The sequence below is a fragment of the Sardina pilchardus genome, chromosome 12 (assembly GCF_963854185.1).
Source record: "Sardina pilchardus chromosome 12, fSarPil1.1, whole genome shotgun sequence".
In the NCBI taxonomy this organism is placed as follows: domain Eukaryota; kingdom Metazoa; phylum Chordata; class Actinopteri; order Clupeiformes; family Clupeidae; genus Sardina; species Sardina pilchardus.
In genome coordinates, this window is record NC_085005.1 from 4,677,281 (window position 1) to 4,691,968 (window position 14,688).

General features: G+C 45.4%; 1 protein-coding gene across 2 annotated transcripts in view; it reads right to left on the reverse strand.

The window, feature by feature from the left end:
• fam184ab (family with sequence similarity 184 member Ab) overlaps positions 1 to 14,688 on the reverse strand; it is a 151,162-nt gene that overhangs the window by 50,920 nt on the left and 85,554 nt on the right. For both annotated transcript variants that reach the window (XM_062551500.1, XM_062551501.1), the window contains exons 8-9: positions 13,887 to 14,048; positions 12,460 to 12,581 (exon numbers count right to left, since the gene is read on the reverse strand). In XM_062551500.1, the coding sequence (XP_062407484.1) occupies positions 12,460 to 12,581; positions 13,887 to 14,048 (284 nt within the window). The remainder of the gene's footprint in view (positions 1 to 12,459; positions 12,582 to 13,886; positions 14,049 to 14,688) is intronic.

Consider the following 14,688-nt stretch of genomic DNA (forward strand, 5'->3'; position numbering starts at 1 on the left):
GAGAATTTTGAAGGACAGAGGCATCAAATTCCACACGATGTTCCCGGCCAGACTGCAAGTAAAGTATACGGATGGATCCAAGATCTACGAGACTGTTGAGGAGGCGACGCGCGACATGCACGAGAGGGGCTTCCCGGTCGAGATTATCAAACCTCCTGGGACACTGATGGAGCGACTACGACAGCTGACCTGGCAGAAGAAACCGCGACGAGCGACTGGCAGAACTCCCACATACAGGGCGAAACTACAAGCATTTAGAAGGGAGTCCTCTCCCGCAAACACGGACGGTGGTACTAGTCAGTAACGAGATTATCTATTTCGCTGGAACGGTGAGTTGTGTTTGATTAATAGACTGCTGATAAACATGCAAGGACGTTTACTTAATTGGTTGCCTAATGACTGTTGAATTTAAATAATGATTCGGGCCAACCTTGGAAACTGGACCCTTTTTGCTCTGCCACACACGAGGGCCCTCCTTCTCTGTATCGAGAGGGGGGTTTTCCCTTAAACCCACCTACTATCATCTGGTGGAGGGTCATGAGACAGACCCATAACGTGGAAGACGTTTTATTGAGTTGTTCTTTTTTCTTGATTGTTGTTTTTTCAAATGTTTATTTTCTAGCTTATTTACAGTCGTTCTTTACTGTAAAGGGGAAGTTTTTCACTTGCACAGAGGATATGTCAGTGGATATAATTTAAATGCAAAGCACTCGAATAGCATCTTATAATGTAAACGGAATACATAGTCCTGTTAAGAGGGGGAAAATTTTGTCACAACTGAAGAAGGATAGAGTGCAGATAGCTTTTCTGCAAGAAACCCACCTGAATAGCTCAGAACATGGCAAATTAAACAGGATGGGTTTTAAACATGTATACTCCTCATCCCATGTATCGGGACGTAGAAGGGGGGTGGCAATACTAATCGCAAGGGGGCTGAATTATGAGCATATATCAAGTGTATCAGATACAGAGGGCAGGTTCGTCATGACAATAGGGAAGCTGGCGGGAACAGTTATCACTCTCCTAAATGTATACTCCCCCCCAGATAGCAATTGGGAATTCTATAGGAAAATATTTTATCTAATGGCTACAAAAACACAGGGAATGGTTATCTGTGGAGGGGATTTTAATATACATCTAAATCCTAAATTAGATGTCTCACGAGGCAGTTCGGAGCCAAAACTTATAAGCAAGAGAACAAATGCATTAATGAAAGAAATGGGGATAGTGGATGTCTGGAGAGAGCTTTTCCCCACCAGGCGTGATTACACATACTACTCCACATCGCATACAGTGTACACTAGAATTGATTATTTTTTTACTTTTAGTAGGGACTTACACATGGTAGAACAATGTTGCATTGGTTCTATGACTCTGTCCGACCACAGCCCTATATACCTAACTTTAAATCTTATTGGAGAACGAAGAGAAACATTATGGAGACTAAATTCAATCATCTTGAACAATATAGGCATAAAAGAAAGTCTGAAACAGGAGATTAATACCTATTTAGAAATAAATGATAATGGGGAAGTAACACCAGATATTCTCTGGGACACGCTTAAGGCAGTTATGAGAGGCAAAATTATCTCCATTACATCACATGTGAAAAAACTCAGAATACAAAAGTTACGAGATCTGGAAAGTGAATTAAAACAGTTACAAAGAGTTCATAGTAGCACTTTAGATGATCAGGCTAAACAAGAAATTGATAAAATAAGAAAACAGATACAAGATATGAGTACACAAGAAATACAAAACAAGTTGGCATTCCTAAAACAGCGCTACTATGAGGTAGGGGGGAAAGCAACAAAACTTTTAGCATACAAACTAAGGAAGCAGCAGGCAGAGAATACTATACACAAGATACGACATCCAGAGTTGGGAACAATAGACCATGGATTAAAGAACATTCAAGAACATTTTGAAAACTACTATAGAACCCTCTACGCTCAACCACAAATTGATAATATTTCAGAAATGGACACATTCCTCGCCTCATTACACCTACCGTCAGTATCAGAAGAAGAAAATAAAACTTTAATATCAAAAATAACAATTGAAGAACTGAACTCTGCGATCTCCAACCTGAAGGCTAGTAAGTCGCCAGGCACAGATGGATTCACTGCTGAGTGGTATAAAGCACTACGTGAGCAACTAGCCCCAATACTATTGAGAACTTATAATTGGATCCTACAGAAAAAAAAAATTCCACCCTCCTGGAGAGAAGCGATAATCTCCTTGATTCCTAAGGAGGGAAAAGATCATCTTGAATGTAGCAATTATCGTCCCATCAGTCTTCTTAATGTAGATTATAAATTGTTCACATCAATATTGACACATAGGATAGACAGGATTTTGCCTAGACTTATCCATACAGACCAGACAGGTTTTATCAGACAGAGACAGACACACGACAATTTGAGAAGAACCCTGCATATTGTTAACCATATTAATCAAGAGAATGCAGAGGCAATTGTCGTTAGCCTAGACGCGGAGAAAGCTTTTGATTCGGTGAGATTGTCTTTTTTATATAGGGTGCTAGCAAAATTTGGCTTCCAAGAATCTCTCATAGCAATATTTCAAGCCCTCAATGATAGTCCCACAGCTAGAATTAAAGTAAATGGTGCCTTATCAAAATCCATTACTCTGGAACGAGGGACAAGACAGGGATGCCCTGCCTCCCCTCTCCTTTTTGCCCTGTTCATAGAACCACTGAGTCAGTGGATTAGGCAAAATGGTAATATTAAAGGGATAAGAATGGACACTGACGAGCATAAACTTGCACTATTCGCAGACGACGTCTTAATCTATCTGTCACAACCCACATTAACATTCCCCAAATTGATGGACACACTACTCGAATACGGGACATTTTCAGGGTATAAACTGAATGTACAAAAAACCCAAGTGCTCACCTTCAACTATGTCCCACCTGATTCTTTATCAAGGAAGTATGACCTGAGATGGGATGCAGATTGCATAAAATACTTGGGAGTTAATATTCCTAAAGACATTAAAAAACTGGTTGACTTGAATTACACTCCTTTAAATACCAACATCAGAGCAGACCTGCAAAGATGGACTCTCATCCCTTTCCTAAGTTTAAATTCTAAAGTTGAATCTATCAGAATGAACATACTTCCAAGATTATTGTATCTTTTTCAAGCCCTTCCAGTTGAGGTGCCTACCAATCAGTTTATTGAATGGGATAAATTAATTTCAAGGTTTCTGTGGCAAGGAAAGAAACCTAGGACCAGATATAAAACATTGCAGTTAGGCAAGGGAAAAGGAGGTCTAAACCTTCCCTGCCTGCGTGACTACTATTATGCAGCCCAGTTAAGACCCTTGGTGTGCTGGTCCAGCTCCTTCTATTCTGCCAGGTGGAAGGATATTGAAAACGCTATGTCTGGTGAGATTCCTCTTGCAGCAGTAATAGCAGACTGTGAATTACAGAAAAACATGCTAAATCTAAACAACCCCTGGATTAACGTAGGCTTGAAGATTTGGCAGAGAATAGTAAAAATAGTAAAATTTTGTAACATCGAAAAGCCACTCAGAAAGTTGAAGTGGTGCGCATTTGACACTGACTTCCCACCGGCTAAATTGGATGCTAGGTTCAAAACGTGGAATGAAAAGGGCTTAACAACCTATACCACCTTTGCGCCAAAAGGGAATCTAAAAAGTTTTGAAGCAATGCAGAATGACCATGGCCTACAGCGTCAAGACTTCCATAGATACCTCCAGGTCAGACATCATTACAACCAAAATATAGCGGGAACTCCAGAGGCAGGGGGAAAAGGGGTATTAGAAGTGTTTGAGAAAGCAATTACCTCACAAATATGTTTCAAAGTTGTTTCTAGAGTGTATAATGGCCTCCGCAGAGCTAACTCTGACGATACGCTTTATATTAAAGAAAAGTGGGAAAAGGAAAGTGGGTTACAGCTCTCAGCTGAGAATTGGGAAAATCTTTGTACTCTGCTGTGGGAGACCACATGTTCTAATTTTTGGCGAGAATTTAGTTGGAAAAATCTGACCAGATTCTTTATTACCCCCCTACAACAGCGTAAACAAAAACCCAATATAAGATGCTGGAGAGCTTGTGGACTCATTGAGGTTAACCATTTTCATGTTTTTTGGGAATGCCCTGCTCTAGCAACATACTGGCAAGAAATACACACACACCTGGAAGCTGTTTTTCAGATCAATATCCCATACAGGTTTGACGTTATGTTTCTAGGAAACATTGAATGTGATAACTGGGAACACAGTGATAAAAGATTACTACTGATGCTTCTAGTTGCAAGTAAAAAAGCTATTACAAGAAGATGGTTGAAACCAGATCCTCCTAAACTAACTGATTGGCTAGATGTGATTTACGACATATATGTGATGGAAAAAATGACATACTCATTAAGAATTCAGATTGAAAAATTTACTAGAATTTGGATCAAGTGGACTGAGTATATTTCTTGTATTAGAAATGACTTTTGTTAGCTGAAAGGCTTTTTCTTTTTTCTATATGTACCAATTGAATGGAATGAAAGTGTAAACTCCCCGTGTTCATATTGTTCTTATTTTTTTTTTTATTATTATCTTTTTATTATTATTATGTTATCTTTTCATTATACCAATATGTACATATAATGTAATCTTAAGCCAGAAGCTGAAGATGTATCACTGTAATGTACACATTTATGTGCCTTAATAAAGAATAAATTACAAAAAAAAAAAAAAAAAAAAAAAAAGAAATGTATAGTCTGGAGTCGCACCATTCACAGAGCTGAAGCCTGTCGGCGGGATGAACTGATGTCTTTCAAATTGCCTCTGCACGTAATAGGCCAGCATTTGTGACCAATCGTAGCCGGTCGGCAAAACGGCAAATACATCCTTCTTTAAAACAAATGACTTGAGTGCTTCTTTCTGCTCAACCTTCAAAGAAAAGCCCAAGTCTAACTCTTCCAAAGCATTCAAACGAATGCGCTTCGTTAGCCTCATCCATCTTTCGTTTTTCTCTATGGTTGTTCAACACGGTTTCACACCCAAGTTGTCGAACGAGGATGCATGGTCAAGCCCCTTGGCGTCAATATCGGAAACCGAAGGTGCCCCCACGCGTTCAAATGCAACGCGAAGGGCTGCCATAGCTCTGTCGTCACCGTGCTAAGGCGGGCTCAAGGACTCGGTACACAGATAGAGCGTTCTGATTGGACCGACTGACCCGGTGTCGGACGCAGAATTGGCGTTAACGGTGCGACCCTAGACCCTAAAAAATATTTTTTTGCCGCTAGGGTGCGTCTAGATTTCTAGGCCAATTCAGACCATCATCAGTGCAAACTCTAATGCTCTATGCGCCGTAACCGACTACTCTCAGACTTATGTTGTGTGCAGTCAAAGTATGAAATATGTCCCAACTGTCTGTGAGGCCATGCCATCGTGACCCTGCTACCACACTGGGCATCACTTGTCCAGTCACAACATCTGCATCTGCCGTAGCACCTCTAAGACACAATTATAGCAGTCTTTTAAGGAGAGAAGTAACATGCTAGCCTACTGAAGTCTTTAGAGAACCACCCATATTCCCCCTGCGGAGGTCATTCAGGTCAGGCATTCTCTTGTTTTAAATATAGTAGTTGCTTCAGCTCTGCCTGACTTGATATTTAATGATCTGCCACCGTTCCTCTTCCTGGCGTCCTGCGCCGGAGCTAAATTAGCGTGTCGAGCGCGAGGTTTATTCGTTTGCTTGACAGATTTTTAAAGAGGGGTTGCCATGAAAGCCAAAGCTCACTGCACTCAGAGAAGAGAAGTTTCCTCTGTAAATATTTCATCAGTGGTGGCTCCTCGGAGAAATAAAAAAAACAGCTTCTCGTTGGACAGAAAGGGTGACTTTTCTCTCTCTCTCTTTCTCATTTTTTTCTCTTTCTCCTCTTCTTGAGAGAGTCATCAAAGCAGAGAGGAGAGAGAGCAAGAGAGAGAGAGAGAGAGATAAAAACAAGAGGAAGACAGTCACTGGAAAAGGAGAGAAAAAAACATTTCTGACACTATGCATATTTAACGAGCTGAAATCCATTTGCACTTCTCTGTGAAGCGGAGCTAATCATTAAAGGAGAGCAGAGGCAGAGGCGCACAGACAGATGGGAGAACGAGAGAGAGAACAAGAGAGAGAGAGAGAGAGAGAGAGAGAGAGACAGAGAGAGAGAGAGAGAGAGAGAGAGAGAACGTGAGCGGGTGCTCAGGAGAGAGAAGGGACAAGAGAGAATCTAAGATGGTCTTTCCTGTGCGTTCTAAATGCTTTGGTCATTTGAATATGCATGAAGTCATGACGCCAGTTAGTGTGTGTGTGTGTGTGTGTGTGTGTGTGTGTGTGTGTGTGTGTGTGTGTGTGTGTGTGTATGGGTAAGAGAGAGAGAGAGAGTGAGAGAGAGCATGTATGATGCAGGACATTAGCTGCATGGCAGTTTGACTCTAGTGTGTGTGTGTGTGTGTGTGTGTGTGTGTGTGTGTGTGTGTGTGTGTGTGTGTGTATGTGTGCGTGGGCGTGTGTGTGTGATGCAGGGCATTAGCTGCATGGTGGTTTGACTCTAGTGTGCCTCTGCTTGCTGAGCACACACACAGCCCTCCAAATCCACGAGGGACCAGAAAAGGTCGACTTCCACTTGATTCTGGCAATTACCCAGCAGCCACTGCAGCAGCTGAGGCACGCCACCAGAGGCGCAGAAGATGGAGACAGACAGACAGACAGACAGACAGACAGACAGACAGGCAGGCAGGTAGGCAGGCAGAGAGACAGACAGACAGACAGACAGATGTGTGAAAGTGAAAGGAGATGGTTAGGCTCCATTAGAGAGCGAGAGAGAGAGAGACAAAGGGAGGAGAGAAAAAACGAGTGGAAATCCAAACGGGTGACGGAGATGACAGCGCTAACGAGGCTGACGCGGGGGAGACCGAGACAGAGTGGAGCGCAGAGAGACGATTCTGAACCCAGATGAAAGGAGAGGAAAATGAGGGTGAAAGAGCCGCGACGTGGCAATAAGCAACACACATCAGGATATCAAAGACTCACTCCTCGGCTACTTCTGCTAACTTCTGCTACTACTGCTGTGTGAATCACTCAGACACACACACACAAACACACACACACACACACACAAACACACAAACACAAAGCCCACTTAAGCTTTTAGCGGAGGTGAGAAAGACTCCTTAATTGCTATTAGAGTGGAGATGGCCCCGGTGTCTGGGCGGCCATTTGCAGCCTCTGTAAAAGCCTGTCTAATGGCACCTGGCTGTGCTGGGGGGAGGCGCGTGGGCCACTAAGCACCGATCTGCCTCCGGCACACTTGGAGACAAACACTAGATGCTGCTCTTCATAACACAACTCATACTGTGTGTGTGTGTGTGTGTGTGTGTGTGTGTGTGTGTGTGTGTGTGTGTGTGTGTGTGTGTGTGTGTGTGTGTGTGTGTGTGTGTGTGTACCTGATGTTTAGAAGATTCTATCTATTTGCTCCGATACGGGATAATCTGACCGTATCACTTCTATATTCAACCAAAATAAGGGGCCTCGTCCAGGGTAATTAAGAAAGAGACAAGATCAATATTGTGTATGTTGGAGAATGCTCCACAAGTGAAAGCGTTTCTAATGGTGGCTTAGCTCTGCTAGGAGGAACACTGGAAGTAAAATAACTTGAAAACAATGGCTAATGGGATATTGTGGGAGCAGATCACGTTACAACTCAATTCCAATACAGGGGAAGGTGGTGGGGGGCAGACTGAAAAGAAGGGGAGTCAAGTTTTCAAAAAAGAAAAAATATCAGTGCTTTCAGTGTCCATTGTTGTGGTAAGTGTTTAGATTGACAGAGATATATCAAGCTGTATTCTAAAGCCAGATGAACTAAATAGGAATATTATGTAATCATTTTATCTTCAAAGGAGCTATGGTCTGGTAGTAAATCTTGCCTGCTTCTGTGAAGGAGGTGTGTCTATGGCGGGGGGAGGGCATGTTTCTGAAACGAGGATGAGTACACTTTGAATGCAGTTGCCTGGACCACATGAATGGCAAACACACACATTCACATTCCACCTGTGAGTGTAAGCCAGACTGTTTGGGTCTGTTATTTCTGTCCATATATGGAGATTATTTCTAACGGCTGCGTCTATAGACACTTTTTTTCACAACTAATCTATTCAATTTGTTGTCTGTTTTTCGTGTTTCAATACGGTCAAAATAAAAAAACGTACCTAAACAGATTAACTGCATTTTTCAATTGAATAGCCAAGTGATATTGAAGCTTTATTTCTACTACAGGTACTGACTGCACTTGACTTCTGAGGAGCATCACAGGGACAGCACTCACAGCAAACAGTTTTTCCATCTAGAAAATTCAAACACTTCGAAGGTCAAAACCAGCCTCTCTCTCTCTTTCTCTCTCTCTCTCTCTCTCACACACACACACACACACACACACACACACACACACACACACACACACACACACACACACACACACACACACACACACACACACACACACACACACACACACACACACACACACACACACACACACACACACACACACACGATTAAACCCCTGTCTCAGCTCCTGGCCAGCACCTACTCAGTTCTCATCCTCTTTCTTTTGATCCCCCTCCATTTCTCATCTCATATTCCTCAGGTTGCTCTTCAGTTGACTCTCTCTCTCACTGTCTATTACTTTCAATCCACCCCCCCTCCTCTTCCATCCTCCTCTCTCTCTCTCTCCGTCTCTCTCTCTCTATCGCTCCATAATAGCTTCTGAAAGACAGACTCGTCCCCCTTTTGCTGCTCTCTATGAACATTCATTTGACATGTGTTCAGTAGGCCATGTCATTGAGGAGTTATGCCTGACAGAAAAGACTGATCAAGGTCCATCTTTTGCGCTCTTTTGCGCTCTTTCTCTCTCTCTCTCTCTCTCTCTCTCTCTCTCTCTCCCTTCATTTTTATTATGCAAATGCCCCTCTTCAAAGGGACCTCACCTCACATTAATTTGACGTGTGTTCAGCAAGCGATGACACAGAAAAGACTGATCAAGGTTCATCCTTCTCTCACTGTCCATCCTTCTATTTCTCCATCCTTTTCTTTCTCTATCCTTCTCTTTCTCCACCTCTCTCCCACTCCCTCAGCATGTAAATGATGCCTCTACAAAGGCACCTTACCTTAGCAACTGAGCAAACATGGCATAGATTCTGTATCTCTCTCTCTCCCTCTCTCTCTCTCTCTCTCTCTCTCTCTCTCCCCCTCTCCCTCCCTCCCTCCCTCGTCCTCTCTCAGAACCAGTGACCATGGCGTGGCCCTGCCTCAGACTCAGAAGCCCAGAGGAGAGCTCGCTCCAGGGGTCTCTGCTTGGCTGCCTGTCCAGCCGTTCCCCTCCAGCGCTCGGAGGACCTCTCGCCTCTCTCCCCTCCCCTCTCTCCTCTCCTCTTTCATTCCCACCCAGCGCAAGCCACCACGGCTCCCCCGGGCCTCGCTGGCTGAAGCGGATAAGCTTGTTTGTGTTTTCATTGGCATGGCAAATTGCTTGTTAGCTTAATGAAGGGGCGGTCCGGCCCTGTCCAGAGTGTTTCATGTCGAATGCATAAACAAACGTGCAGTAGATTACAAGCACGTACGCACAAGCGCACAAGCTAGCTGTGGGCACTGACGACGCATGAGCTAGCTGTGAGCTTGTGTTTAGCTAGCTGTGGGTTTGTGTAATTGTCACCTGTGTCGAGTCTTGTGGAGATTAAATGGAAAGTAATTATTACCTATAAAGGTAGAAAGTGTGCATGAGTATGTGTGTGTGTGTGTGTGTGTGTGTGTGCGCGCGCACACTTCCATGCAATGCAAACACACTAGTGCAAACACACCCACACACTCTGAGGCGGAGGCACTAAGGCTCCTATGGACTGCTGAAGGCTGATTGTGCCGTTTCCCTTCTGTGAGGACAGGCGGCAGCTTGAGCTCCAAATCCTAATGCTTTATTAAGGCGCTAATTGACGCCGGGGAGGGAGAGACCTGTGGTAATTGATGCGCCAGACAGCAGACCCCCCCTCTCTCTTTGCCAATCTCCTCTCCTTAATGCCCCTCAGACATCACATTGCTCTGATGTGGAGCCGGCGCTTGCTAGCGGCGGCTGATTAGCATTCCGAGGGCCGCGGTGTGAGGGGGGCGGCTCAGGCCGCTCTGTCGTCCCGTGTTTGATATTCACGGCTGGAAGCCTGTCTGCTCCTCTCCCCTCCTCTCCGTGCCTCGTCTCGTCTCGCCGCCACGCTCCGCTACGCCTACCGCCGCTCGTTAGCTCGTTAGCGTTAGCGACCCTCGTCCCCCCCCCTCACCCCCAAAACAGCATTTGAGGGAGCGGCGGAGGAGGCGCGGAGGAGGACAATGGAAGAGTAAATGTTGTGGGAAACGAGATCGTCAGGTGAGATGAGATGAGATGAGAGGCAAAAGCATCGGAGCATCTCCTCTCCTCTACTCGCATCCTCCTCTCTTCTGCTCTTCTCTTCTCCTCTCTCCTCCTCCTCTCCTCCTCTTCTCTTTTCTGATTCTCTTCTCATCTTCTCCTCTCCTCTCTTCTCCCTTTCTTTTCTCTTCTCTGTTCATCTCACCTCTTCACCTCTTTAAGCTGAGACGGAATGATCACATACAGCTCTCTGCTGTAAGCCAGCAGGATGTGGTGAAGAATGAGCCTATAGCATCGTCCACTGCCGTACTATACCCTACTGATAATGTCAACAGTCCATGTCCTTTCCTTTCCTCTCCTAACTGTCAATCTCTTGCACATACCTCAGTGTATTCAACATCTACAAACCTGTCCCCCGAGCAATGCAACATTTAGCAAGGCCTTTGCTAACCCTGTAGAGACCCCACAGTCAGCAGAGTGAATCAATTCTGTCATATAGTTGGTCTAGGGTGGACGCCTGTCGAGGCTTTGTCTTTGGAGGCCGATGATTTGTCCGGCGGCTCTCGAAGACGTTAAGTCTCTCTCGCTTGAGCGCGCCAGCAGTAGTGCTTCACCTTCCAGGAAATGGCGCATCAGCTAATACCCACAGCACACATTTTACAGCCATAGCAGACAAATAAAATGAAATGCGGTGGAAAAAACCCCATTTAAACTCATTATGTAAAGGCATTCTCAAACCATGTCCATGGAGACAGAGGAGGGGAAGGGAGCCCAGAGAGGAAGAGAGAAACAAAGACTGAGGGACGATGGTGAGAAATAGAAAGCAGAACTTAAGAGAAAGAGATTAAACCCCAAGTGAGCCCCATTGTTGCCAAAGCCATTAGCCATATTTGGCAACTTCATTAGCTGCAGTCGGGCACGATGTCCAATTTAGCTGCACTACACACAGCAATCACATTACACCGGAAAGCTGTCTTGTAAACAGACTTTTAACAATCCTCAGTACATTCATGCACATCTTTATCTTAGTTTTCAGTAACTTACTGTTCTTATTAGTCATGTTGATTTGTTGATTTGCTGTTGTTGTTGATCATCCTGTTTACATTGTAGTGTGTTGTGTGTGGTGTCTTAAGCTGCTAGGACCTTGCATTTCCCCTTGGGGATCAATAAAGTATCTATCTATCTATCTATCTATCTATCTATCTATCTAAAAACAGTCCTCCACTATCAATTATGCTACTAATAAATGAACATGGCTACTGATTAATGCCCCCCTTGTGTCCGAATACATTTCAACTCAGAAAATGTGTAACTTGGTGGTAAGTGTGCTTTTCCAAGACTGCCCGTGTATAAGTGCATGACCTTGTCTAAAGCTCCGGAGGTGGTCTGGACACAGGAGTGGACTGACATCTTGGGCATTAAGAGCTGTGTGTGCCTACAGTGGAGGTCAGTGTGTCAGGACTTTAATTAACACCTCCCACCAAACTTTGCACCTCACTGACTCACACACACTCTCACACACACACACACACACACACACACACACACACACACACATACAGTGAGAGAGTACTCATACATCTCCTACAGTGCACACACTCTTACTTATTCTCCAGCAGAGGAACACATGAGCAATATCTACTTCACCAATTCCTTTACTCTCCCTACATATCTATGTGCTTCTGCTCAGTCTTTTTTTGTATCTCACAAGCACACACACACACACACACTCACACACACACACACACACACACTCACACACACACACACACACACACACACACACACACACACACACACACACACTTATGTCAGGAGCAGGGCCATGCGTGAGTGCAGTGCTACAATGCTGTGAACACATTTAAATTCACACCACATACTTGAGATGCTACTGTCAGACATAGCTGGGAGGAGAGGTGTTAACAAGTGCAGATACAAGTCTCTCACTCTCTCTCTCTCACACACAAACACACACACACACACACACACACACACACACACACACACACACACACACACACACACACACAGAGAGACGGACCTGAGCGTCTCGGTCCACTTGAGCTCCAGTTCCAGGGCCATTTTATCCATCTTGAGCTTCTCCTCCTCGCGAGTGCTGATGAGCTTGGCCTCGTGCTGCTGTTTCTGAGTCTCCATCTCACCCTGACAGAGAGAACAAGAGAGAGAGAGAGAGAGAGAGAGAGAGAGGGGGGAGAGTGAGGGAGGGTAGAGGGAGAGAGGGAGAGAGAGAGGAGAAAGAGAGAGAATAAAGGAGGATGGTGAAGGAGGTGGTGAGGGAGGAGTGCGGATAAAAGGATAAAGATGGAGTGTTGGAGTGACAATGATTGATCGTGCAGTGACAAAGGGGAATGAGTGTGGAACAGGCAGAGAGAGGGAGGGATAGAGGGAGGTAGAGAAAGAGAGAGAGAGGGAGAGAGAGAGCACCATTAACACTGAGCAGACAATGATGAGGCTCCATCTTGTGAACCCTGAACATAAACCCTCAAGCACCACACACTCCCCTGTCCACTCTCACTCTCTCTCACACTCTCTCTCTCTCTCTCACACACACACACACACACACACACACAGGCCCATCCATCAGCCCCTTCCCCTTCGTAAGGAGGTGTGGAAATAAAACCTCGGCCCACCTTCATCCATCCTAATTCACTGACAGAGATCGGCTCCCCTCTCAACCCCACCACATCCTCTCCACACCTCCCCACCTCCCCTCGACTCCTCCCCTCCTCTCCTCTTCTCCCCTCCTTTCCTCCCCTCCCCTCCTCTCCTCTTCTCCCCTCCTCTCCTCCATTCTCTCAGCTGCTGATTATGCAGGCTCACTGCCCACCTCGCCACACACGGGTCAAGGGCGCCGGGCAAGAGCACGACTGGAGAACAGCCTCTCTAATCAAGTGGCACAGGCCACTCAGAGTGTGTGTGTGTGTGTGTGTGTGTGTGTGTGTGTGTGTGTGAGTGTGTGTGTGCGCACATGTGTGTGTGTGTGTGTGTGTTAAGCAGTGTATAATGAAAGCAATACATTATTCAGGCCAGCCGCTGGAGCGTAGGTTGAGATTATTAATGTGCGGGACCTAGCCCATGTTCGCTGATAAAGATTCCTGGGAGCTCCACAGGTATACTGGAGATGAACTGTGCATACATCCACCTGTAGCTCACAGGCCAGGACACTGGAGTATGTGTGTGACTGTGTGTATGTACAGGGTGCTGTGAACAAGTATTTGCTCCCTTCCTGATCTCTATTATACATGCCAGATTAAAATGTTTTAGATAATCAAACTGATTTTAATATTAGACAAAGATAACCCAAGTAAACATGAAATGCCATTTTTAAATAATCACAATGTGTGTGTGTGTGTGTGTGTGTGTGTGTGCGTGTGTGCGTGTGTGTATGTTCATGTGTGTGTGTGTGTGTGTGTGTGTGTGTGTGTGTGTGTGTGTGTGTGTGTGTACCTGCAGGGCGGTGAGCAGGTTGCTGGTCTCCCGCAGGCGAGCGCGCGTAGCGTCCAGTTCCTCCAGCAGCTTGTCCTGAGCCTCCTGCAGTGTGCTGATCTGACCAGACGCACTGCCCAGACCCTGCTCCCCCTCACGCACCATCTCCTGCAGACGAGACACCTGCAGGAACCAACACAGAGAGGGAGAGAGGGAGGGAGGGAGGGAGAGAGGGAGAGAGGGAGAGGAGAGAGAGGGAGAGAGAGAGTTATTCAGTGATAGAAAGTTGCTCAGTGAGCTAGAATGTTCTAGACGAAACAATTGGAGAAAGGAAGAGCTAGAGTGAGAGAAAGAGAGATTATTCTCTTGAGAAAGATATCTGTATGTGTGTGTGTGTGTGTGTGTGTGTGTGCTTGGTTGTGTGTGTGTGTGTGTGTGTGTGTGTGTGTGTGTGTGTGTGTGTGTGTGTGTGTGTGTGTGTGTGTGTGTGTGTGTGTGAGAGAGAGAGAGAGAGAGAGAGAGAGAGAGAGAGAGAGAGAGAGAGAGAGAGAGAGTGTGAGTGTGAGTGAGTGAGAGTGAGATGGTTTGGTGGGGGGCAGGGTAGGGTAGAATTAGCGAGAGAGGAAAGAGAAGTTAATCAGAGAGAGGATGGAATGGACAGACACACTGAAAGACAGATAAAGCTGACTGGGGAAAGCAAAGGAGAGAGACTGTAGAGCCAGAGAACTGTGACGGGAAAGCTGGAGGAGAGCATGTGTGTGTGTGTGTGTGTGTGTGTGTGAGGCAGACAAAGGGACAATGGACTACAGAAAGAATGATGACC